The following is a 25,561-nucleotide window of genomic DNA, read 5'->3' on the forward strand; positions in this document are numbered from 1 at the left end:
CTCAGGTTCTAACCCATCAGTCAACTGGAGAGCCAGTCCACCCTGCCCTCTGAAAGGGAGGGTGTGGTCCTCAGGGGACTGCAGGAGAGAAAGGGGACATCATTTAGTCAGGAGCCTCTGAAGATCTGCTAACAAGAGGCAGGAAGCAGCACCTGCTGGAGGCTCTGCCCTAATCTATCTTGGAGGTAGGCCAGGGAGTTGCTATGGCAACATAATAGCCCTGAAGCTTAACACTGGAAAGCCCCTTCTATTCTCACCCTAACACCCCCGGGCCCTGTTTGGAAATAACTGCCTGCTGTTGTAGAACTGGTGGTCACCCACCTGCCTGAGCCACTGCATCTGGGGTGGGGGGGCCCACCTTTACCTCCCTGCCCCCAGATGGCAAGCTTGCTGTAACTGCCACCCCCATGATCAATCATCCTTCTCCACAACCACAACCCGTCCTCTCAAAACCCACTGAGCTCCCCGAAAATGTCTCCTCCATCCTCCCTCTCCATCTCTCAGGCAAAGGACTTCTCTGATCTGTTTCCCACACCCTCACTTAACAGAAAAAAAAATGTTTAATTTACATGCAAAAAAATGTACAAATCTTAAGTACATAGTTTGATGTGTTTTGACAAATGTATATACTTATGCAGTCCACACGTCTGTCAAAACTTGTTTTTAGCTTTTTCTCTTTGGCTCCTGGGAGGCTGCTACTTTGGCACCTACAGAGGTGCAGGAGGAAGGGCGCCTCTGGGAGCAGAAGCCATGGGAACGTTTGGAGCTCGCACCTGGGGACCTGAGTGACAAAGTGAAGTCCAGCTGGGGCTGAGATGCAGCTTTTCTCCCTTACTCGGTGCCTGGCACACACTAGGTGCTCAATAAATATTTACTGAATTAATAAATTAATGATGCCTAGCAACTAGTGGGATGGACATTGTTCCTTCTGGTTATGTCTTTGCCTACATGTAAGCCACTAAGTATAGTTCAGTCCTCTCTCAGATAGGTGACAAGGTGAGTCATCTTTCAGTTCCAAGAAAGAGATAAAATAAGGAATTGGCCAAAGGCGAGGAGAGAAAGAATGGGGCAGGATTCAGAACACCCACTTTCTGGTCCAAGACCAAAGTCAAGCATAATGTCAAGAAGAGCAAAGCCAAGAATACAAAGAGCAAAGCACAGGCTCCAACAACACCTCCAGGAGCAGATGTCCCCAAGGGTAAACCGAAGTAATAGGAAGGCAAGGCACAGGAACTGGGACTGAAGCAAGATCCACCTGGAGTGAGTGGCTCTTCTGCAGAGTGGCGTTCAGCGTGGTGCTTCCTCTCCAGATGCTGCCCCACCCCCACCCACCTCGCTCCTAATCCCACCCTTAGCTGCGGCTGCCGCATCACTCTCCACCTGGGTAATCAGTCTGATGGCCACTAACACAGTTTTTCCAACACTTAAGAGATGGACCTTCCTGACCCAGACGAACTGATCAGCTCAGGGCTGTGTACAGTTAAAGCAGCCGCTACCCCCATCCCTGTCAGAGTGACACAAATTGACACCCAAAGGCAGTAAAGCACAAATTCCTTTGCCAGGATGCCTGGCTTCAAACCCCAGCTCTGCTAACTGGTGACCATAAACAGATTATATAATCTCTCTGTACCTCAGTTTCCTCCTCTGTAAAATGGAGGCTAAAAATCTTCTGTGAAATTATTAGAAATATATATATTACTCTGCTCCCAGTGCCTGCTAACATTTGGTCTTTGACCTTATTTTCTGACACAGAGCTCCTAAAACCCTTGGAATTCCCCACCTGATAAGAGCTTATTTTCTGGTGTAATGAGGTGGCTCTTGGTAGGCACCTGAATGAGGGCTGGTTGCCAGAGAGACCAAGCCATGCTTAGAAGTTTGGAACTTTCAGCCCTGCACCTCATCCTTTGGGGAGAGGAGAGGGGCTGGAAAATGAGTTAATAATCAGTCATGCCTATGGGATGAAGCATCCATCAAAACCACCAACGCATGGGATTCAGAGAGCTTCCAGGCTGGTGGACACATTCACTCACTGGGGGCGGGGGGTGACACACCCCAACTCCACAAGGACAGAAGGGGACTGCACTTGGGACCCTCTGTATCTCTTCAAAAGCAGTTCATCTCTGTCTTCTATCATATCCTCAATAATAAACTGGTAAGCATGAGTAAATGTTTCCCTGAGTTCCATGAGCCATTCTAGCAACTTATTGAACCCAAGGAGGGGGTCATGGGAACCCCAATTTATAGACAGTTGGTCAAAAGACCAATGACAATGACAACCTGGGACTTGTGACTGACATCTAAATGGGGGCAATCTGGGAGAACTGAGCCATTAACTTGTGGGAGGTATTGCTAACTCCAGGTAGATAGTGTCAAAACTGAACTGAATTGTGGACACCCAGCTGGTGTCAGAGAAGTACGTAGTGTAGGAGAAAAAAATGACACATTTGGGGCCAGAAGTATTGTGAGTACGGGAGTGAGGAAAGGCATATTTCTGACACAAGGCCCTATTCCAGAAGGTCACTGTGTAGAGTACAGAGTTAATACAATTAAAGTGCCAAACGTGTCCCTGGCTGTTGGCCAGTATAATATGAAATAGACTGATAGTAAAGGATATTGAAAAGATGTTTCCAAAGTGAGTTAAACAATAAGCCAAACAATGACCTTGTTACAAGGCAGGAATGTTTTTACGGAAATATGGAGAGGCGCTGTTTTACCTACACACATGCTTGTGCAGGGTGTTCCCCGACACTCTCCAGTCCGGGGGTGTGTCTGGCACGGAGGCTGTGCACAGCGCCTAACAGTGCGAAGAGAACCTGCATTGTAAATGCCACAGAGGGAGCCCTGGTGGAGGAGCACTCTACCTCTTATCAGAGATACTCCGTTCTTCCAGCTATAAAAAGGGGCTGACGAACACGGCCTTGCCCCACAGGGGAGACGTGAAAGCTCCGTAAACTAAAGCTCTGCACAGAGGGAAAGTCTGCCCCTTTCCAGCAGCTCAGGGGGAAACGGCAGGCTCTGACCCCCTGAAGTCCTTCAGTGACCTTTCTTCAGCAACTCAGGGGTCTCAGCTGCCTCGGAAAATGTACTTCCTTCAGGGGGAATGTGCTTGCCAGGGAGCCCTGCCCTTCTGAGAAAGGCCACATGGCCTCTGTCCCCACCACCTGCTGGCTTCCTGTTCCTCTCCCACGGAAGCAGAAAGAAAGGGCCTACAGGGCACCTCTCTTGGTGAAGGGGAAGCAGTGACCTCCGACATTACTCTTACTCTTCCTGCTCCTTGGTTTCCATGACTCTGAATGGGAAGAGCACACCAGTTACTTCCCTGCCTTCACTGCAGGTTGGTGTGGTCCAAGGGGGAAGGGCATCTGTACAGGCCAACCCTGTGTAATGACCTGTCATTGTTATAGCCATGCTATAGTCTGTAAGATCCACCCTTTCCTTGGCTTCCTTCTTATTTCCCCTTTAGTTTAGAAGAAACATGTATTGAGCTGGGTCTGTGTTTTGCATCAGAGCTGGCTGCAAAGTCATGGCCAAGACCCCAGTAGGAGTCCTGGAGCTCCAAGTCCTCTTGGGGACCCTTTCCCCAGAGTCTCGATTTTGCCCACATTGGACCTGCTTCTCTGCCAGCCCCAGGGGTGGTCTCTCTGCAGCGCTCCCAGGTGGCTGAGACCCTGTGGCACCTAGTTGAAGTCACCTTCAGGATATTCCCAGAATCCAACCCCATCTCAGCACCTGCCCCACAGCTGTCACAGTCCAAGCCACCACCACCTCTCACCTAGATTCCTGCAGGAACTTCCTAACTGGCCTCCCTGCCTCCTCCCTGGCCTCTTCAGTCTGTTCTCAATGCCACAGCCAGAGGGGCCTTTGAAAACGACAAGCAAAGCACACTACTAATCTGCTCAAGCTCTTCCCATGGACCCCCATCTCAGAGCACAGTAAAAGCTGCACACCTTACAGCTGCCTACGAAGCCTTCCCTGTGGTTCTCAACTTTAGCTGTACATTGGAATCACCTGAGAACTATAAACAATATGGATACTGAGCGTCACCTCTGGAAACTCTTTATCTAATTGGTCTGGGTGTAGCCCGGCATCAGGATTATTTGAAAGCTCTGGATGAGTTCAATGCGCAGCCAAGATTGAGAACCATTGCCTTACTTGACCCGTTTCCTATTGACCCTCTAACCTCATCTCCACCTGCTGCCCTCTTGCTTGCTCTGTTCCAGCCACATGAGCTTCCTTCCTCTTCTTCAAACATGCCAAACACATTTCTACCTCAGGACCTTCGCACTTGCTGGTCTCTCTGCCTAGAAAGCTTTACCCCCAGGCAGTCACATGACTTGCTTCCTCATTTCTAGGTCTTTGTTCAAATGTCACCTTCTTGGTGAGGCCTTCTCTGACCACTTCATTAAAAATTCAACCCCTTCTCCTATTCCAGGTGGTCTCTGTTTCTTTCCCACTTGGTGTTTCTCCATAGCATTTGCTGCCCCCTAACATGCAACAGAGTAGACTTCTTTGTTTCCTTCATTATCTGTCTTCCCCCAACCAGAATGCAAGCGCCAAGAGGGCCAGGGGTCCCATCTGTTTTGTTCACTGCTCTATCCCTATGCCTAGACTCTGCTGGCACACAGTAAGTGCTCAGTAAATACCCGTTAAGTGGACACATACTCATATTCTTCTCTTCCCTTGTAGTCCTCAGCTGCTTTCTTTTTCATCTCTAGAGCCCAGCCAGATTCTCCCTGGGCCAGGAAAAAAACATACTTGATAATACAGCACACAGCAGGTGCTCAATTAGTGTCCATAAAACTGAACTCTCCTCCCCAAAGAACACCACCTCCAAACCCAGCAGCACGATCTTTCCTGAAAACTCCAGATATAAGCTTACTGTGGTTTGCAGCTTTAAGACAATTTTTAAAATAAGGAGAAGAGGGGAAAAGAAGGTGTGTGTGGGGGGAGCTCACAAAAGTTAATGAGATTTTCTCGGCTGTGGTACATGCTCACATTTTTAATAATTAGGGGGAATAAAAAATCTAACTGAACCTTAAAGGAACATCTTCTGTGACAAAGAGAGAAGTCAAGACAGACTTCTCTGTCGGGTGTAATGACTCGTTAGCTCTGGAAGATGGATGCACTTTAAAAAACTAATTTACAGAAAAAAATATAATTGTTCATACAAATGCAACTAATTGGGTTAAAATGACTTATTAACAGAAATGCTAGATGATTCTAGTGCCCTTAAGGAGTAAATTAGGTTATTATTCCTCAAAATCTCGAATGGATGAAAGCCTTCCCCTTGCTTAGCAGATGGAGAAACTGAGGCTGAAGAAGGTGAAGGGAGAGAGTGACTTGCCCAATGCAGGTCAAGGAGACAGGCCCCGGCTAAAGCAGGAAAGGGACCCAGGAGTCCAAATGCCCAGTCCTGGCTCCATCCCTGGCACTGTGGTGACCCCCACCTCCCCTCCCCCCGGGCAAGTCAACAAGAGCCCAGCCACTGGCTCTGCTCACCCACTAGGTCTGAGGTCAGGCAGGGGCCGGTCGAGGGGCAGGCGGTCACTGAGATAGGCGTTGTAGCCGTAGTACTGGAACTGCTTCAGGGCCATGCGCCGGCCTTCAGGGCTGAGCTCCTGGCCCCAGTGTGCAAACAGGGAGGAGTCTGTGAAGGGCTCAGCCTCGGCCTCCTCAGGCTTGGCGGGAGCCTCTGGAGAAAGAAGGGATAAGGAGACAGTGGGTCAGAGTGCACCCCTGCATATGCCATGAAAACCCCTTTCTCTTCTTCACCATTGCTTCGGGTAAAATAATCTTTGCCCCATCTTCAGGGGCAGGGAGAAAGAAGACTGGAATCTTCATGCTTCCTCAAACTCATTTATCCATCTATCCATCCATTCCTCCACCCAATAAGCACTAGGCCCAAGGGATATAGAAATATACCCACCAGGGTCTTCTGAGAAGCTGAGAGATGTGACCTGATGCCCCACGGCTTCCAGTCAGAAACCCCTCCTTTCTCAGTCTGCTTTCCTGCCAGAATGCTGGCCCCAACCCCACAAGGGGGTATCTGTTTTTCTTTTCCCAAATTGTCCCCCCACTCCCTGACAGTCCTGAGCCTGGCCCACACCCAGGTCCCCTAGCTGGGGGTCTGCTCCCTTACCCAGTTCTTCCAGCCTGCATCCTCCTCCACTGTCTGACCCTGCTGTGAGTCACCTGGCCCCACCACATGACGTTCACCTGGCTGCCAGGACCCCCAACCAGACTGCCTCCCGCTACTTCCAGACTCTGCCCATCAGAAAAGAGAACCAGTGGCACAGGGGATGGCCAGCCCAGCCCCAGAGCCCCCACACTTGGGGCACTGCTCACTGGGCCCCTGGTAGACTTTGTGGTGGGTGGGGGGCAGCCCCCACCGCAGGTCAAGAAGAGCTCATGGCTTCCCTGGAACTCTCCAAGAAAACAAGAGCAGTTAATCTTTGGATTAACACAGCCATGGTGCCAAACAAATCCCTGCCCCACTAGTCACTGGCTGCATGACCACAAGCAAACACTCAACTTCTTTACCCCGCGATTTCCCCAGCAGTAATGCGGAAATAATAATACTCATTCACCTACCCTGAGATATGTGAGGACTACATAAAACAATGTATATAAAGCACTTAGACCAGCATATGTCTCAAAATAAGTGCATAAAACATGGCAATTGGGTTGCTATAGTAAGGGAAACCAGGCAGGTCATTTGAATCCCTCCTTTACTGCGGTAACAGGCAAGTCTTGCCAGGACTTAGACCGATGGGTCAGGACTTTGAAATTTGTTCCCAGGGACAGGTAGTCAGAGTAAACCATTCAAAGTCAGAAATCAGAGAAACTGGAGAGATGCCAAGTCCACTGGACGATGCCTTCTGTGCTTATAGGTGTGATATACGTAAGATAGAGCCAGGAAACCAGAAAGAAGCAAGTTAGGAACAGGAGAGACAGGTTTGGGGCACTTGCCAATATCCCCTCAGGTGTCCACATAGAGCCAGTAGGTGCGTGACACACCTATGCCAGGTAACTTCAAGGTACAGGCTGGAGACAGGCAGGGGTCTAGGGTTTTCGTGTCTTCAAGGTTGGATATACCATCTTGGTTACCAACTAACCTTAAAGATATAGAGGGAAACTCAGATACATTAAATAGATTAGGATACATGAAGGAGAAAAGTGCAGATCAAGAGTGCATTCTGTCATAAAACAAGCGTTGTTAGTAGTGCAGTGGCTGCTCAAAGCTCCATCCCAGAACTTGGGGCACCCCTGTGCTCCCTGACTAGACATATTCGAAAGGAAGTACAGGGCTGGAATGATCCTGGAGATGCTTTTTATTTTGAAAAAGATGCATAACTCATTCATTTGGAATGGAGGTAATAGAAACCTGAACCAGTGAGCCAACGGACTCATGCAATATTGAAGAGAAGTGGTGCTTTACTGATCTCACACACCTAAATGGATATTACCAAGTAAAATGGGATCAGCTAATGAAAAATTGTAATTCCAAATTAAGCCTGTGTTGCCTGATATTGCATTATGACCATATTAAAGTCCTGAGTTCTACCACACGCTTCTACCTTTTCACTCAGCATGGGTGCAGATGACAGCAAACTTGGAAGCACTGCATCCAAAACGGTGAGTTAAGGGCATCAGAGCAGGAAGGAGGTGCTCTCCGTTGCGCTCCTGCCCAGAGCCCAGCACGGTGTTGGCTGCTGTCCATGCCTCAGGTTACCCCTGTCATGCTCATGAGTGAGGACTCCGTGAGGGTGGGATGACATCTCTCTTGTTCCCTGAGGTGTCCTGGCTCCCAGCACAGTACATGGCTCTTCCAAGAGACTCCATACATCATTTTAAAATAAATTAGTTAATATGTACCCCACAGTGCTCAGTTATTAGACAAGGTTAAATGACTAATCCAAGGTCACCCAGGTGTTGGGGGCATCAAAGAAAGGCCTGGCTTCCTCCAAATCCCACATTCTCTTCCTCTACAATGTGAGGGGCAAACTATGGTCCATGTGCCAAATCTGGCCCCTCACCTATTATCTGAACAAGGATTTATTGGAACACAGTCTCAGAGCTAGAAGGGCTGAGTTGAGCAGGTACAACAGAGACCATCTGGCCCTTTAAGTGTGCTGTCCCCTGCTCTACCCCTTACATTTGATGTCTCTTAAGTACAGAGGACTTGCCTCTGCTAACTCCATCAATTTTTCTTTCCTTCCCAAAGGACTGGGTAAGAGCAGCAGCTATAGAGGCAGAATCCCAGAGTTTATACTCCAGCTCTACCATTTCCCAGTTTAGTCTAGCTCATCCTACACCTCAGCTTCCCCATCTATAATAATAGTAGTCCCTTCTTCATGGAACATTTGTGTGTATTCAAGAGATGGTTCCTGCAAGGAACTTAGCCTGGTGCCTGGCACATATTGTAAGCTCAGTAAATGTTAGCGGCTATGGGCCCATGAAGCCCCACAGCCCCACCTGGGTGCTTTCCCAACCACACCTCCTGAGTGCAGATGGGGAGGATGGACCTGCTGGGAGGTCCTGACTCTGGAAGATGCTGCTGCTGTCCAGTCCCCAGTGAAGGGTCTCTGCATCCAAAGACAAGAGGCCTACCTTGAACCCATCCCAGGCTGATTCCCTTCTCTCTCCAGTAAGAAATCAGACCTATTTGGTCGTCAGCAAAGAATGACCACCTTTAACATGTTGAGGTGGTAAAGATGTCTCAGGGAAGTGCCTAGGCTGGGTCCTCTGCGGGGGCCTAGTGGTGATGGGCCAGACCCATGGATGGTGCTCTCCTCCCAGGAGCAGACTCTGGCTGTGGCCCTGTTCTAGGGTTCAGACCTATGTGGGCATGCCTGACTAAATGAGGGGTGACTCCAGAGAAGCATATATCCAGGGGGCTGAGGGTTGCCCAAGGGAGAGCTCATTCAGGGAAGACATTGATCAGGGCACAATGAACTCAGCTGGTAGCTGAGCTAGAGCATTTGGAGGGTTTCTCAGTATAGAAGGAAGCCTTTATCCCAGCCCATTCTGAACCAGCCGGGAGCTGGGCTAGGTCCTGGGGAGAAACAGGCTGAGAGGGAAAACTGAATGGCCATTTCACCAGACGGCACCTGTGTAACACAGAGGCAGAAGGCATCCCTCCACCTTCCCTGACTCACCGTGAGCCAAATGGTGTGGGCAGGAGGAGAGCCCCCAGCAGGGCTGAGGAGACCCACAGGCGGGGGGAGACACTACCATGCTATTCCCTTTCTGTGAAGGACCCTCTGATTGCTGTCTGTCTCCCTTGGCATAAAAGACAGTCTCTACTAATGCCCACAAGGCCCTGGGTGATGGGCACACCACAGCCCCCAGAGCTCACCTCCTACCACAGTCCTCTTGGTGGATCTCACCTGAGTGCCTTTGGTGCTTCCCACTTCTCTCTACCCCTCGTGGCTGACGCCTCCCACTTATTTATTCAAAATCACTTGCTGCCCTGACCAGTGTGGCTCAGTGGGCTGGGCACTATCCCACAAATCAAAGGGCCACTGGTTCAATTCCCAGTCAGGGTATATGCCTAGGTTGTGGGTTTGGTCCCTGGTCCATGTGCATTCAAGAGGCAACCAACTGATGTTTCTCTCCCATATCGATGTTTCTCTCCCATATCAACGTTTCTCTCCTTCTCTTCCTCCCTCCTAATATCTTTCACTAAAAAAGTCACTTGCTGGTCCTGGCTGGGTAGCTCAGTTGGCTAGAGTGTTGCCCCAACATGCCAAGGTTGTGGGTTTGATCCCTGGTCAGGGCATATACAAGAATCAACCAATAAATACATAAGTAAGCAAAAACAAAACAAATTGATGTTTCTCTCTCCTTCTCACTCTTCCTCTCTAAAGTGAACTTTTTTAAAAAGTCACTTGCTCTGCAAGGCCCTTCTTAAACAGTTAATCTCCTCAGATAGTTCCACAGAATGCGATCACTGGTAGAAGACCACCCCTCATTGTGCATGACCTGTTTTCCAGAAGGTTCTGCCACTGCTCACATGGGGCACTGGAGAAATGCCACAAGATGGTCTCAGAGAGGAGTCCACCGTGCCTGACACGCAGCACACTCAGGAGAGCTGAGAATCACAGCTACAGGTTCTGACGGCCTCCACACGAATCCATGGAGACAGGAGGGAAGTGGGGCAGGAAGGCAGCATGCGAAGCTTTGAGCAATTAATGCAACAAAAGCCGTAGCTCCGAGCGGTGTCCACAGGCTCACCAGCCAGGCATGGGAAGCACATCTGGAGACCCCGCCAAAGCTTTCCAGGCTCCCAAAGCCACTGCTGTAGAAAGCAGAAAGGACACCTGCACCAAGGGGGCTGCTTCGGTGAGCAACCCAAATAGGGGCTCACCCAGCTGCTTTTGCTCCAGGGTCTTGGTGTTGCTGAGGCTGCACAATGGGGCAGAAGGCAAACAGGTTTTGGAGTAAAACAGACATTTTAATGCTGCCTAGCCCTGTCCACTTCCGACTGCCTGTCCTGTCCAGGACCATGCTTCTGGAGAACCCCATCTTTTGAAGCTGACCCATTTGCCAGCTCCTGCCATGCACCTTAGTGGCAACTTGGAGGTGTTGGTGGCTTTGGAGGAGCTGCAGGAGAGTCAAAAGCCCAGAGCTCTCCCTAACCAAGAAGCCAGCATCCAACTCTGCTCCTTGGATGTTGGGATGAATCCTAAAATGTAATAGAAGGGGTGACATTGCACGGTTGCTGCTGGAGGTCAAAGTGGTTTGGGTGTCCCACTTTGGGGTTGGGCAGGGGAGCCAAGGGCTCAGACACAGCCAACTGTGGCACAGCTCACGTCCCTGAGTCCCCCCAGGCTGCTGCCCAAGCTGGACCATATGCTGATCGGAAGTGGCAGCTCTGCTTCCAGTCTCTCAGTTTGGGTACCTTCAGGAAAGAGGTGGAGCCTTCTAGTTTCTTGCAGGTTTACTAAGTTTGCTGTGTGCTTCTCTTTCAGGTACAGGAGACAGCTCAGAAGGCTTCAGGGGTGGTTAGAAGGGGGCCTAGCTTCTGCCCTGCAGCCAGTCTTACAGCCATTGCTATTTCTGTTTCTGCCCTCAGGCCACACTCACAGCTGAAGCTTTGGGTGCCTGGCAAGATCCAGAACCCAGGGATGGGGAGGCAGGGAGGAAGAGGGACAGGCAGGTCTGTGTCCGCAGACACTGAGGCCGTGTGTCTCAAGTTCATCCGAGGAACAGGCACAGGTGGTCTCGTGTCCCGAACACCAGTGTTGTGGGGCCCCCTTCTCCCCTCACTCCTGGGCATGCTATGCAGTCTCTCTGGACACGTCCTGCAGCCCCTTCAGGCCTCCGTTTCCTTCACTTGGGAAATGGGAGCAGACGTCAGGCTGCGATGAGGAGTGGCAGTGCTGTCAGCTCTGGGGGGATGAGGGCTAAGCTTTAAATGATGAAGTGAGCACTGCTGAATGTCCCTGATAAAACTCCATAAAGGACGTTTCCTTTTCTTACACTCGTTTTATTTAAAAACAACAACAACAACAACACAACAACAGTTTTATTCCAGTGTAATTTACATACCACAAAATTTACCTTTTTCAAATGTACACTTCAATTGATTTTTACAAAACTTTCTTCCACTCTTGAGGTGCCTTGTTGCATGTTTTATTTTGAGTTAAAAAGGAAGGGGCTAATAGAATGCTCAGAAATGTACATTCCTCTTGTCACTTTCAGTAAACTCCTGCCTGCTGGCTACCTGCTAATGTGAAGTCACCATTATCTCCACTAAACAGGCTGATGCTTGTGCCTCCCTTGATCCAGAAGCTCAGGCTGCATTTGTAGAGCATCAAAGCTCATTCGTTGGAGTCTGGCTGACGAGGCAGGACACACATACACACACAGGAAGGGATTTCACACCCGAACTACAGGCCGGCCTTGGCTGCCTCCAGTCAGCCCCCCGCTTCTGCTATGTGTCTCCCCTTCCTCCTCTTGCAACACCCGACCCAGGGGCAAAGCCCTGCCACTGTGCCTGGTACCAGCCAGAGCGAGGCACTGACAGCAGGCTGGCCTGGGAAGCAGGAGGCCTCAGCCAACCCTCCCCTCCAACACTGGCAAACCCCCTACTCCCTGGGCCTCCATTTCTCTTTTGTAAGATGGAGCCAGTGTTTGGATTTTGTTGGGGAGAAAAAGGAGGATTTTAGCATGTCATCGTGGTGCTTTTCTTATATCCAGCAAAGCAAGACATTATGACTCCATTTGTAGTTGGGCTCCCAAAGGAAAAGTTTCATATTTTTACCCCTCGCTCCCCCCCCAATCTGATGTGCTAAGAGCCTTAATAATAAGGAAACAAATATTCTGTAGTGTTGGGGGTCTCCCCATTCCCTACTTCTGGAGGTGCATTAGAACATGAGCTGAAGGTCTTTTGCCAGCAGCCCCCACAATTACACTTTCTCTTCCAGGGATCCTCAGAAGTGTTAAGAGAGAGAAGTGGAATCTGATGGGAAAGGACCTGGAGCTAATTGGAGGGGAGAAGCTCTGCCAGTCTCCCATATGACACCATTAAAACCCCCTGAACACTGACTTTATTCATCATGGCAAAGGCAATTCCGGGAGAGCTCCCTCTGGCACCTGGAGAGCGTTTTGGGGGAGAAGAGAGGCTTCTCCAACACCCTGTCACAAGGTAGGGCCAGAGCCCGCACTGCAAAGGCAGGCCGTTGCGGGGGCTCTGCTCTGGCATCAGCTCTGTCCTTAACCAGCTCTGTGTGACCTTCAGTGAGCTCCTGAACCTTTCTGAATCTCAGTCTAGTCATCTGTTTGATCTGCTCAATGGAAACAAGAATATTTACTTCCATCTCATTGCAAAGAGTGAGGGGGTGGATTCCAATAAAGCTCTCAGCAAACTATCACACTTGTGATAAATGGATTAGTTTCTTGTTCCTGCTCTGATAAATAACCACACATTTACTGGCTTCAGACAATATGAATCTATTCTCTTGTAGTTTTGGAGTTCAGGAGTCTGACAGGATCTCTGTGATTAATCAAGGTGCCGGTAGGGCTGTGTTCTTTTCTGGATGTTCCAGAGGACAATCCACTTCCTTGGATTCCAGAACCCTTGAATCCTCTTTTCCAGCTTTTGGGGGGCACCTGCATTCCATGGTCAATGTCAAAACAGTGAGCTGAGTCCTTTCCATGTGGCACCACTCTGACCTCCTCTTGTGATACCCTCTTCCATTTTTAAAGATCCTGTGATAACTCTGGATCGACTTTAATAATCCAGGGCAATCTCCTTATTATAATCTCCTGATTGTTAGCTGATTAACAACCTTAATTCCCCATTGTCATGTAAGATAACATAGTCCTAGGTTCCAGAGATAAAGATGTGCACATCTTTAGGGGGCCATTATTCTGCCTGCCCCAGTGAAACTTCCATCATTGTGGGTTTTGCCATCCATAAAGAGGAGATTCTGATACTTGGCCCTCAGGATTGTAGTGAGGCAAAGGAACGAGAAAGTTCTGGTTTGTTGAGAGCCAACCACGCTCCTGCATGGCTCTCCACACAGCTGCACTGTCACCCCTGACGTTGCACTGAGACTGAACAGGCAGTTACACCTGTACAAACAGGGCAGGGCTGCCAGCCAGGTTCTCCAAACAAGCAGGTGCACATGAAGCCAGCAGGTGGCCATGAGCAGTTGAGGGGGCTCATACTTGACCTTGAGGCCACATTGGCCTTACCTCCCTCATATGCCAAGCTAATAAACAACAAAGGAGAGCCTCAGACGGTGCTAGGCAGACACTGTGGCAGTCACTGTGGCAGTCACACTCCTACCTCTGTTTCTTCCCCACTAGCTCTGATTGAACCATTGTCCCACTTTCCAACTGGCTCCTGACCTCTGCCCCTGCCTTCTGCTGCTGTGTTTTGGACTGGGGCCAGCATTTGGCTACCCCAAACTCTGCTTTCAAGTCCCTCTAAACTGTAGTTCTAATGTTTTGGGAGGGTTCCCATCTACGAGTCTGATGAAAACTGTGACCACTTCCCAGAAAAATGTACATTGGCACATGCACGGAACAATCTGCTTCCAAATTCACAAAAGCCATGAGCGACAGTATGGTTTAGAACAGGGGCTGGCACACCTTTTCCTGTAAAGGACCAGTAGTGAATAGTTTTGGCTTTGCTGGTCACATGGTCTCAGTTACAACTACTCAGTTCTGCCTTTGTATTGAGGAAATAGCCATAGACAATACAGTAGTCCTTTCTTATCTCTGGGGGCTATGTTGCAAGACCCCCAGTGGATGCCTGAAACCCCAGATAGTAGCAAACCCTATATATACTATGTTTTATATATGCACACACACACCCTTATGATATTTTAATTTATTGGGCACAGTAAGAGATTAGCAACAATAACTAATAAAATAGAACACATAAACACCACACTGTAGTAAAAGTTGTGTGAATGGCTCTGGGGCCACTGTTAAGTAAAATGAGGACGATCTGAACACAAGCACTACGATACCATGACAATGGGTCTGAAAACGCAGGCAGCTGGTGCCTACGGCGTGGATAACACTGGACAAAGGGATAGAGTCACGTCCCGGGTGGGAGAGAGCTGCAGGAAATAAGATTTCATCACTATCTAGAATGGTGTGCAATTTAAAACTTATGAATTGCTCATTGCTGAAAATTTTCATTTAATATTTTCAGACCTCGGTTGACCATGGGTAACTAAAACTATGGGAAGTGAAACCAGGGATGGGGGAGACCGCTGTCCGTGGGTGAATGGGTGTGGCTTCATTCCTAGAAAACTCTCTCGACAGACAGCAGGCAGCAGGTCAGATCCGGCTTGCGGATGTTGGTTTGCCAACCCCTGGCATAGTGGCAGCACAAGCTGAGGGTCGCAGCGGCTGCTCTGTGGAGGATGGCCGTCCCTGCCTCAGGTAGCTGTAGTGAGGAACAAAGGAGTGAATCTGCGTCGAGCTCCCAGAGCAGTGCCTGACACCTAGTTAGGCCTGAGAGTGTCAGCGAGGACCTGCCCACCGGCCATGGGCCTCTGCCTGCTGGACGCTGGCTTGGATACACCTCTTTGCCCTCTTCCACTGAGGACCCACTCTGAGCCCCTGGGACTGGCCTCATAAGACACGACATTAGCCTACCTAGCTTGGAACAGGGGAGTCTGAATTTAGCCCCAGCTGGGAAGAACAAAAGGCAGTTATGGTTCCGGGTGTTCAAGTCACTGAGAATAAAACCCTGGGCGAGGCCAAGGACAGAAGAATCAGGCCCCACACCCTGGTTGGAGATGGCAAGGGTTAGGGCAGGCAGCCCCAGCCAGGGGGGCTAGGATTCAGGAAGGGTGGCAAGTCCTGGCAAGGAACAGAGAATATGTAGGGGATCTAAGGCAAAGCACAGCCATTTGCATCTGGGCTAATAGGGCAGGCAAGGAACAGGAATTCTCCTGACCCTGGGAGCCAACTCCGTACTCTGTGTGACAGCTTCTCACGGCCAAATCGCACACCCACCCCTGTGCTGGGCTGGGCTGCCCTGCCCTCCCCTGCCTGCACAGGGTGGGCTCTGCGCGTGGGTATGGCTCAGGGCTGAGACTGAGGGGCAGGTAGGGGCAGCCAGAGCTCAGTGTGCACACGCACTCATGGAAATGGACTTAGGTTGGGAATTACACAGAATGAAAACCACTATTAAAAGTCCAAGTTTTTATGCTCCAAGCCAACCAATATAAAGAACATGTGAAAAACTCATTTTAGAGAGTGACAAATGTCCATATCTTAGGAATTGGGATTTATAGGTGCCATTATGTGCTACTTTAAAACAGCCCTTTAAACCTACAATTCTGCCTAGGAGATATAATGAAGTCTGAAGCACATACCATCATTTTTCTTCCCTGAGAGGTGACAGCGTGGAGCTGAGCACCTGGACTTCTAAATATACACCTCACTGTTCACACATAAAACACAATGTTTCTACACATCAATTTCTTGGAGTGAACTAGCTGGCCAACATTGTTGATGTTAAAATGGCACACTTCTCCTGGCACAGGGGCTCAGATGGGAACAGCTGGGCTCAGCTGGGAGAAAGAAAAGAGGCCCTTTGCTGTAGGACAGCCTGTGGCCAGGCCAACTTCAGATGCCCGCCTGCAGAAGCCTGCACCTCCCAGGCGCTGGGACGGGCTGCACGAGAGCCCTTGCCTCAGGAAACCTGCAGCCTGATGTTAGCTGGGAAGAGCGTGCATACCTTTCCTGTGTGATGCTACTCTACCCTTTTCTCTCCAGTGTCTCGGGAAAGCATGGTGGTTTCCAATGTCTTTCTTCTGGCCTTAAAGGAGCAGCCAAGAGCTGTATTTCAGTAGTTCTCAGATGTTGGCAGGCATCAGATGGAACCAGTGGGGTTGTAAATCCACAGACCATCGCTGGACGCCACCCTGAGTTCTGATTTCGCAAGTCTGGAGCATGGCCTGAAAATGTGCATTTCTAACAGATTCCCAAGGAGTGCAGAGACTGCTGCTTGGGCCCCTCTCTGAGAACCCATTTGAAGAGGTGACTGGGAACCACAGGCTCAGCTAGGCCCTGCTCTGCAACTCATTCACTTCCGAGGCCTTGGGCAAGTCCCTCCCTCTCTTCAGGCCTACGTTTTCTTACCAGTAAATGAAAGGGAGAGAATGAGAGAATGTTTCCCTTCCTAAAATGCCATTATTCTAAAGTGGTTCAGATTACAGATTCTGGCTCACATGGGAACTGGTGGCTTCACTTGAAAACAGAATGCTCAGTGGAATCCTTGTACCTCCTGTTCAACTCTTCATTGTATAAATAAACGGATGCAGGTCCAGAGAGGTTAAGTGACTTGCAGATGTAACACAGCTAGGTAACAGCTGATTCCTGGACTAGGAGATGAGACAAAGCCCCCGAATGCCTTCAATCCCTGCTCAGGGCTCCCTCCACCACCCACAAAGTACCCGCACAGTGGCTCTAAGAAAAAGCATCTGTTCAAACACCCAGTATTTCCAGCACCTCCGAGGCAGCCAAACCCCAGAGGCTGAGACCTGGGCAAACTGGCAAATCCTCCCTCAGTGACCCTCACCCTGTGCTGGTACCTGGGCCTAATCTACAGAAGCACCTGCAACCTATACATCAGGCTGACAGGAAGGTAAGAGGTGCTCTGCAGGTGTGCAGGGAAAGGATATTAATCACAAGATCCCACGACTGTTAACCCAGGCTCCCGGAGGACAGCAGAGCTCCTGTGTTTCTCAGTTTCCTCCAGCTGTGTCCTCACACACGGGTATACACGTGCACACACACACACAGTCACAGAGGGCCACAGCAACCACAAAGGCTTGTCCTGAAAACAGATTCCTCTAGTCCCAGGTGGCTGCTCACTGCATGTAGAAGACCATTAAAAAGATTACATTTCAAAGATGAGAGGGAACACCTGTAAAGACAAACCTGCCTGAAGAAATATTATGGGGCCCCACTCTGGCTAAATAGGCACATCTGAATCTTTATCACAGGTGGCAAACACAAGGCCTGTGGGCCGAATCCCGCCCTCCACCTTGTTTTATCCAGCCCAGCACCTGGCGGCAGTGCCAAGCTCTCGCTTAACTCTTAAGGAGTAGTTACATTTATACAGTCCTAAAATTGCATTCAGCCCTTTGAAGGCAACCGTGAGGTTGATGTGGCCCCCAGTGAAAATTACACTTGAGGCACCCCTCAAGTGTAATTTGCAACGAAGAAGGATACACAGGAGCCAGGGCACTCGTGGATCTGCTCATAGGGGCCTGGGGGCCCCAGATGCAGGGGGGTCCCCAGGACTGAGCCTGCCACCACTCCCAGCTGCTGTTGGCTCACAGGACATCTTTTCATTACTGTCCCCAGTCATCCATCTCCCAGCCCTGGTATCCATGGCTCTATTTTGGTGAAAAGAAGTAGATTTGTCCTTTGAAAAAAGTTAACAAAGAGACCCTTCCAACCTCAGACCCCTGCAGGACCAGAAAAAGCTTTGAATCCACGTCAAAGAAGCCATCAAAAGAAATAGGCCATTTTCAAATAAAATCCATTTCTTGAGCATGATGCTAAAAATATTTATCACATAAAAGATGTGAAAACCTTTATGATGTCTCAACACTCTGTATTATGAATGCAGATGTGTCCAGCAGAATGTGTGCAAAAAAAAGAGGGAAGAAAAGAAAAACCGTCATGCCTATAATTTTGAAAGGGGGGAAAATTAGTCCTTTCCATCTGGTAAATTCTTACTTTATCAACCCAGCTGCACAGCACAGGCACCTGAGGCAGAAGGGAGGAGGTGGGCCCAGTGCTCAGACAGACAAAATAAGCAAAGTTTCAGACAAAGAAACTCTCCGTGCTCGGGACACAATGAGTAAGTGGTCCCATGCTTATCTATGTCTGTCAGCCATGGGCTTTGGAAAGCATCCACACTTACATCTTGTACACAAGGTCAGACAATGTCACTGTATTGGGTCTCAGGATTATCCACAGGATCTGAACTTCCCTCACAGACCTCCAGATTCATGAGTGTTTGCTCTACAAAATGAATTTTCAAAGTGCATGAGGAAGCCTGTTTCTATGCCCGGAAAGAATAACGAGGGGCGAGATGGCCTCCCTGGGGGACCTGAATCTGCTGGGTTCAGATCTGAGGATAAGACCTCTGTTCAGAGACCCTGTGATGCTGAGGTCCCACCTCTAAGCCATGGGTGACCAGAGAGGACGCCTGGATATGCAGCCTCTTGTGGGGTCCTGAGCATGTCCTTCTTCTCTTCAGGCAGATGCACCCAGTTCTAATGCCCTAACCTGTGGGCAGTGGCTCAGAGAGAAGCTCCCTGGTGGGCCCCAGCACACTGAAAAAGATACACTGGCTTGCCCCACCTTTCCTGGGTACCCACAGAGAGGCAAACATTAAACTCCGTGCATATGAAGTTATGAGTGAAAGTTAATTCACTTATTCCAAGAATATGCATCAAGATGCAGTTGGGCAGAGAGGTAGCCTAGCCCAGCAGACCTGGTGCAAGTCACTTAACCTCTCTGTGCCTCAGTTTCCTAACATGGAAAATTGGGGGTAAATTAGGGTAAATTATGATTATAATACTGCTTCCGTGTGCAGTTACTGGTGATTGAATGAGTTAACAAAGCCTCTCACATTCTATGTGTTATATTATCCCTGGTGATTATTACTATTGTTATGGGTCAGGAACTGTCCTGATTGTTGGGACAGAATTATGAGCAAAAATAGTTGAGTGTTATTGAGGTGGCTGCTCATCATTGCTTTCCTGTCTTCCACACCAGTGTCTGGTACACAGAAAAACAAGGCTCCCCAACCCTCCCTAAGAGGAAGAAGAGGACCCAGAGCCCACTGGTACCCTGGGGTGAGCTGCCTAGGGATGCCCGAGGAAGGTCTTCCTCTGCTCCCTGTTCCTCATCCCCTTCCTGCCAAGGGCAGGGGAGGAAGGGGAGTCAGAGAAGCCACATGGGTGTGGGGAAGCCCAGTGCCACCGTTTGAGGGCCTCAGCATCCATACTTGGCCTCCCTGGGCTGCAGAGTCGGGCAGGGAGTGGAGACTTTCCTGCCAAGCTGATCTGTCATGCTGTGCAGCCCCGGGCAAGGAAACAGGACTCCCACCCCGTCGGGCTATCACTCTGCAGGGACTCACCACTGATCCCTCACGGCTTGGGCACTAATCCTCCAGACTGTCCTCCGCTCCAGAGGCTCATGGTACCATGGCAATCACAGAAGCTGAGACAACTTGGAGCATGAGGCTGGGAGGCACTGTTCAGGCAGTGTCCCGAGAGTACCTCCAGGAACCAGAGAGACCTGGAGGTAAAAAGCCTCTCTGGTGTTGGGAGTAATCAAGGCCACACCGTTCCCCCACATCACTTGCCTTGTATAAGACATACCATGATTAGCTCACTGGACCATGGATTTGGGCAAAGCTGGCCCCCTGTTAACCTCCATGCCTCTTGCCAGGTGCCAGTAGGAGGAATGTTATTGTTGAACATTTGTAGGGCTCTGGACTCCCTTGAGGGTAGGGGCTCACCCCCCTCCCCAGTCTTGCCTTCCTGAGCCCTCCTGTGCATTGCTCACCATGCTCAGCACAGCGGGTTGGCAGGTGCCCAGATGCAGGTGTGAGGTACAGTCAGAGCGTGAAAGAACAGCAGGGACCATCCATTCAGACCAGCTCTTGGCTCCTTTTGATCACAACCCACAGTAAGAACCATATTTCACATCAGGCCTGTCTAGCACACACACGCACACATACACAAGGGAAACCATGATTTGCTCTGTGTGACTAACTGTGTATACTGTATTTTATGCTACAATGCTCTGCTAAGGAGGAAGGCTGGTCCTGACCTGGAATACTGATTCCAGGACCCGTTAGGGGGTCGTAACCCACATCGGAAAAGCACTGATCTAGATCAATGGATTACAACTTTTCAAAAATCAACGTCCACTTTTCACAAATGTTAAAACTCTCTACCCTCCTTTCATATTACTTGAAATTTGGAAATAAATAAGAAATTAAACGTCACAACTGAAAACAAATAAAAACAATGGTCATTCAGAATAAGCTTTTTTAAAGTATGCACACCACTTAACCCTACTGGCTCAAGATTTTCATATGAACCTCCATATCCAGGATAAAAGATGTCCCCACTGAAAATAACTTACCCAAAACAGTGGTATTCAAGAGCTTCTGTGGAGCACCCTGGGGGAAGATAGACCCTGAGTGGAGGGGAGGTCTGAGTAGGGGAGGTCTGAGGTTTATCTTTCCCTTTTTACCTGTCAGCCTCTAATTTAATGTGTTTACATATTAGATTTTGCATAGGAAACCCTTTAAAGAGAGCATTAATGGCTAAAGAAGATGTTTTGAACCCCACAAGCTAGTGAGTCAGTGAGTTAGTTCATTTGTCTCATTTGTCAGGGGAGAGAATGAGGCCACATTAATCCTTCCATCAGAAAGGTTCAGGGACTTGCTAAAGATGACACAGAGGCAAGGTTGGGGCAGAAGCAAGAGGGACACAGGATAGGAGGTGAGACCTGAGCATAGAATTCCTAGGGTCCTCAAACTTTCAAAAAGGTCTAGCAATAAGGACACAGACAGATCGATGAAGGAACCCCATTCCTTGGTTTTGGTTAGATTTCTAGAAGACTTGGGGTAAAAAAACGCCTTATCTACTGGGAGTCAGAAGCCCTGCGTAACAGCTATGCATGTCTTTGATGAATAAAATGTGGGAAATAAATGGATCATCTCTGAATAGGGGCAGTATTTTTAGAAGACAAGCATCTTCCTGACCCAGGGTCCAGGAGGCAGGAAGCCATTGATGGGGAGAAGACAGGCATCCCTGCTGGCCATGTACCCTAGGCCCACAGTGGGAGGGTGGGCAGGAGGGCTCTGCTGGCTCTTCCACTGACACGCAGATGCAGAGCATCAAGCTCAAGATTCTATAGTACTCACTATAGGAGGTGCTGTTGTTCTAGGTCAGGTGACCTTGATAGTTAGAACCCCCCAAGGACTGACTGGTTCCAGCTGCAGCTGCAGCCCTCTGCTCTGTCCAAGAGGATTTCCTTACCCACAGCCAGACAGGAGAGGCAAGACAACAGACTCTTCTCTGGGCTCCCAGCAAGATCCTCCAGTCAAAGCAGAGGCTGCTGTGACAAGGTTTGATGACCACATAAAGGCATTTGAAGGGAACCAGCATGTGTCCTGGAGGGATCACAGTTCCCAGCCATAAATGCCTCCAAGAGTTGGAGTCAGCCTAGGAGACACCGCCCCCCCCCCACACACACACTCATGTATGGGCAGGGCACAGACAGATACCATCCCCTAAGGTGGAGCTACCATATTTTTCAGACCATAAGACCACCCAGGTTTTAGAGGAGGAAAATAGGAAAAAAATTTGAAGCAAAAAATGTGGTAAGATATTTAATAACATAAATAACATAATATTTCACCAATGTAAATGTAAATAGAAGTCAGCAGCAGCATTAATAACCATTATTCCTCCCAAATTTGGGGGGGGGGGTGGGGAGTGTGTCTTATAGTACAAAAAATACGGTAACCCTGACTTCCCAACCTTGACTGCACAGTAAAACCTGCTGGGGAACAAGACAAGGACAGAACCTACAGATGCCCAAGCCCCACCGAATCAAACTCTCTGGAGGTGGGCTCAGGCATCTTGTTTTGTTTTGTTTCATTTTTAATTCTTTTATCTCCCCAGGTGATTCCGATATGCAGCCAAGATTTAGAGCCATGTGTCTGGGGAGAGGTCTCCAAACTTCAGTGTGTACACAGAAGCCACCTGGAATGTCTGGTGAAAACACAGATTCACCCCGAGCTGGGCAATCCTCAGAGATTCTGAAGCAGAACTTCTGGAACAGGGTAATTATTAACATCTCACATCTCAAATAGTAAAGCAACCCTGAATCCCCTGAACAAATACTGTAATCCCTTCATATACCATAAATGTTTTATTAGACAAATAGTATGCCTTCTCTCAGATGGTAATGTTATCATTAGCCTCTTTCAAAAAGTCTTTTGGAAGTTTAATAACTGATAACTGCAAGGTCTATTTTCCTCATTTGAACATCTTGATGTCTCATTTTCCTACCTGAGCATCCATAGACCCTGCCTCCCCAAAGCAAAGTTGAGGGGCTCTCAAATATACTCGGTCATAGAAAAGGAAACCCACCAAGGGCCCAGGCTGTGGTGGTCCCTGCCCTGGGCTGGGGAGCACAATCCTCCTTCCTTTTTGCCTTACAGTTCTTATAAATGACCCAGCCTTGTTTTAAGATTCTGAGTCATTGTTTTACACCACCAACTCTTCCAGTGTTTCTGACTCAGTGTTCCCTGGAACACACTTTGAGAAACAGGGCAACTGAGGCTGGGCTGCAGGGAGGTTGCTGGGGAATAAAAGCAAGGCAAGATTGGGGGATGGAGGACCTCATGGGCTCTTCATTGAGCCCCAATTACCTGAGTCACATGTAGTCAGGACTCTCAGGACTCTCAGGATTCTCAGGACTAGGGGCTTTTGCAAACAGGACCCCCTAAAAATCAGTATAAACCTTTCCACTTCAAGAATGCCTGGCTTAATGAGCAGCCATACAGACAGTGTGCAGCAGATTCCACAGGCCCAGTGGGTGACGGGGATAGCTTGTGAACCACTGCAGGAAGGCTACAGAGTGAGGCCAACAGGCTCTCTGCCATCAGCAGCCTCACACCCTGGGATGAGACAAACAGGTAAACAGCTGTATTGTCAATATATCACCATTCCACGTTGAGCTGGCTAGGTAGGTGGACAGCCATCCAGACAGATGGCTTCCACCTACCTGGCATCCACAGACAAATGGTCAGACAGCTGCAGCCAGGGTTTGGTAGGGAGAGTATGTCGGGCACAACTGCTGCCTCTTGGGATGGGCCAGCAGAACGCAGCACTCTGCATCTCTGTAAATAAGCCAGCTCTGAGGATGTTGCGTTTTGGATCCCAGGAGCCAGAAAAAGCAGTCTGAGTTGCTATAAACTAAAAGGAGCTAGTCGGCTTTCTTGCTTTTGTGGATGTCTCAGATGGTGCAGGGCTAACGAAGGAAGGCCCCAAACCACAGTCCCAGACCTTGCCTGGGGACTCCCCAACTCGAGCAGATGGAAGGCATCGGGACAGCTCTGAATACCTGCCCCCCATTAAATGTGAAGTCTCACACAGCTGGTGTGCCTCACCATATCCATCCACAGGCTTCCCCTTCTGCAGTGGCCCAGGCTTTTCCTCTGGAGCCCAGAGAGGCCCTTGGAGGCAGGTGAGGCAGCAGGAGACAGGCAGCACTTCCCCGCCAGCATCCTCAGGCCCTGGTCATGCACACCACTCCGCCATCACTCATACCCACTTCACGTGGGAACACAGACAAATGGTCAAGAACACAATCTCCCAATTTAACTGGCCAGGGGTCTAACCCTGGCTCCTCCACTAACAACCTGTGTGAGTTGGAACAAGTTCCCGAATCTCTCTCAGCACCTTGGTTTGCTCAGCTGTAGAAAGAGAATGAAAAGAATCCTAAGAATTGGGGAGAGAACATGAACTATTTAATGAGAAGTGCCTCCAGTGCCTGGGAAACAGTAAGTATCCAATTGATGTCAGCTATGTGGAGTGGGGGCAGCACAGAATACAGAAAGACCAAGGGTTGAGAAGCTAAATTCCTGAGCACAGGTCCCTGTTCTGTCCTGTATTAGCTGCAGGACCTCGCCCTCCTAACCCTTCTGAGCCTCAGCCTCCTCCTCTCTGAAACGGACACAGTAATGACACTTGCCCTATCTGCTATAAAGGGTCTGCATGTGTGTGTTGAACTCCGTGTTTGTGCAAGTTTTATTATCAGCACATCAAGCATAGTCTCTTCCAGTCCCTCAGCCTGGTAAAGGTGTGTTGTGTCCGCCACCCTTGAGCATAGGTAATGGGCCAGCAACCCATTGCAACGGTAACTTTTCCTCCCCCAACAACACTCGAGGGATCTTATTTTAAAGACAACCAAGGAATTCAAAGGGCCATTCAGTGGCACCCAGCAGGAGTAGGAAGGCATTGCCCCTGAGGGAAGCCTGCCCACTGTTATGATTGTGTCTTTTACAGAGTCCGGCACCAATCTCTAAGGTGGGAAAGGGATCAAGCAAAGTCCAGCTGAAGGTCCATCTTCTGGTCCCTAGAATCCTCATTTCCTCTTTCTCTAAACTCTGTCACCACACTGGGTCTGTGTCTCGAGGTTAGCCTCGGACTTGTTCTCAGGTTGGTGCATGAGGGCCACCTGGAGCTCCTCAGGTAGACTGGGAGCTCTCTGAGGGTAAGGCCTGTGCTTTGCTCACCTTGGATTCACAACATCACATGGCCCAAGGCTGGTGTCATAGCCAGTGTCGGTCAGATCTGCTGATGGCTGGGTATGGGCTAGTTGTTTGGGAATGAGTGCAGACTCTTTATGGGCTTTCCAGCTTCCTCTTGCAGCCTTTTCAAGGGGGGCTGGAGGGCTCCGGTGGCTGTCAGAGAAGGGCTTGGACTTCAAGAATGACCTAAGAACCCCCTCTGCCTGTCCCCCCTGAGCTCCGTTGGACAGGTGCACATTCATGGACATCAGTGATTCCCTCCAGTCCTGGGAACAAGGTCCCCAGTCGTGAGCTTCCCAAAAATTCAGTCTCCAAATAGATTTTTGTCCTTTGAAACAACCAAAGTCCCATTCTCTTGCTTCCTTGACCACTTCCTGTAATGACCTTCAGAAAATGCACTTAAACCAAAAAGCTGTAACCACATCAAACAGAAAGACTGTCCCATTGGTCTGCTTTTGCCTCTCATGTCACCTTTGTCAACTGACAGGGACACATGGAACAGGATGATTTTGAGGTTGTGCCCACAGTATTTTCTTGCCTCGCAGGGCTCAGCCCCTAATTCATGTTTGGGCACATCTGTCACTCTCATTACGTCCCTTAAACTGCCTGGCTCAGGCCAGATCTTCCCTCAGCCCTTGGCCCCAGGGTTGAGACCCTGGATACCAAGGTACTCCCACATTTTCTGTCCATGCACGCTCTTATTGCTGGCACAGAGGAAATTAA

The 25,561-nt window shown here is 49.4% G+C and overlaps 1 protein-coding gene across 2 annotated transcripts in view; it reads right to left on the bottom strand.

Moving 5' to 3' along the window:
* GALNT18 (polypeptide N-acetylgalactosaminyltransferase 18) overlaps window positions 1-25,561 on the bottom strand; it is a 322,614-nt gene that overhangs the window by 159,714 nt on the left and 137,339 nt on the right. For both annotated transcript variants that reach the window (XM_045825818.1, XM_045825817.1), the window contains exon 2: window positions 5,500-5,692. In XM_045825818.1, coding sequence (XP_045681774.1) covers window positions 5,500-5,692 — 193 coding nt within the window. The remainder of the gene's footprint in view (window positions 1-5,499; window positions 5,693-25,561) is intronic.

The sequence above is a fragment of the Phyllostomus hastatus genome, unplaced genomic scaffold (assembly GCF_019186645.2).
Source record: "Phyllostomus hastatus isolate PE091 unplaced genomic scaffold, TTU_PhHast_1.1 phas_scaffold_585, whole genome shotgun sequence".
Classification (NCBI taxonomy): Eukaryota; Metazoa; Chordata; class Mammalia; order Chiroptera; family Phyllostomidae; genus Phyllostomus; species Phyllostomus hastatus.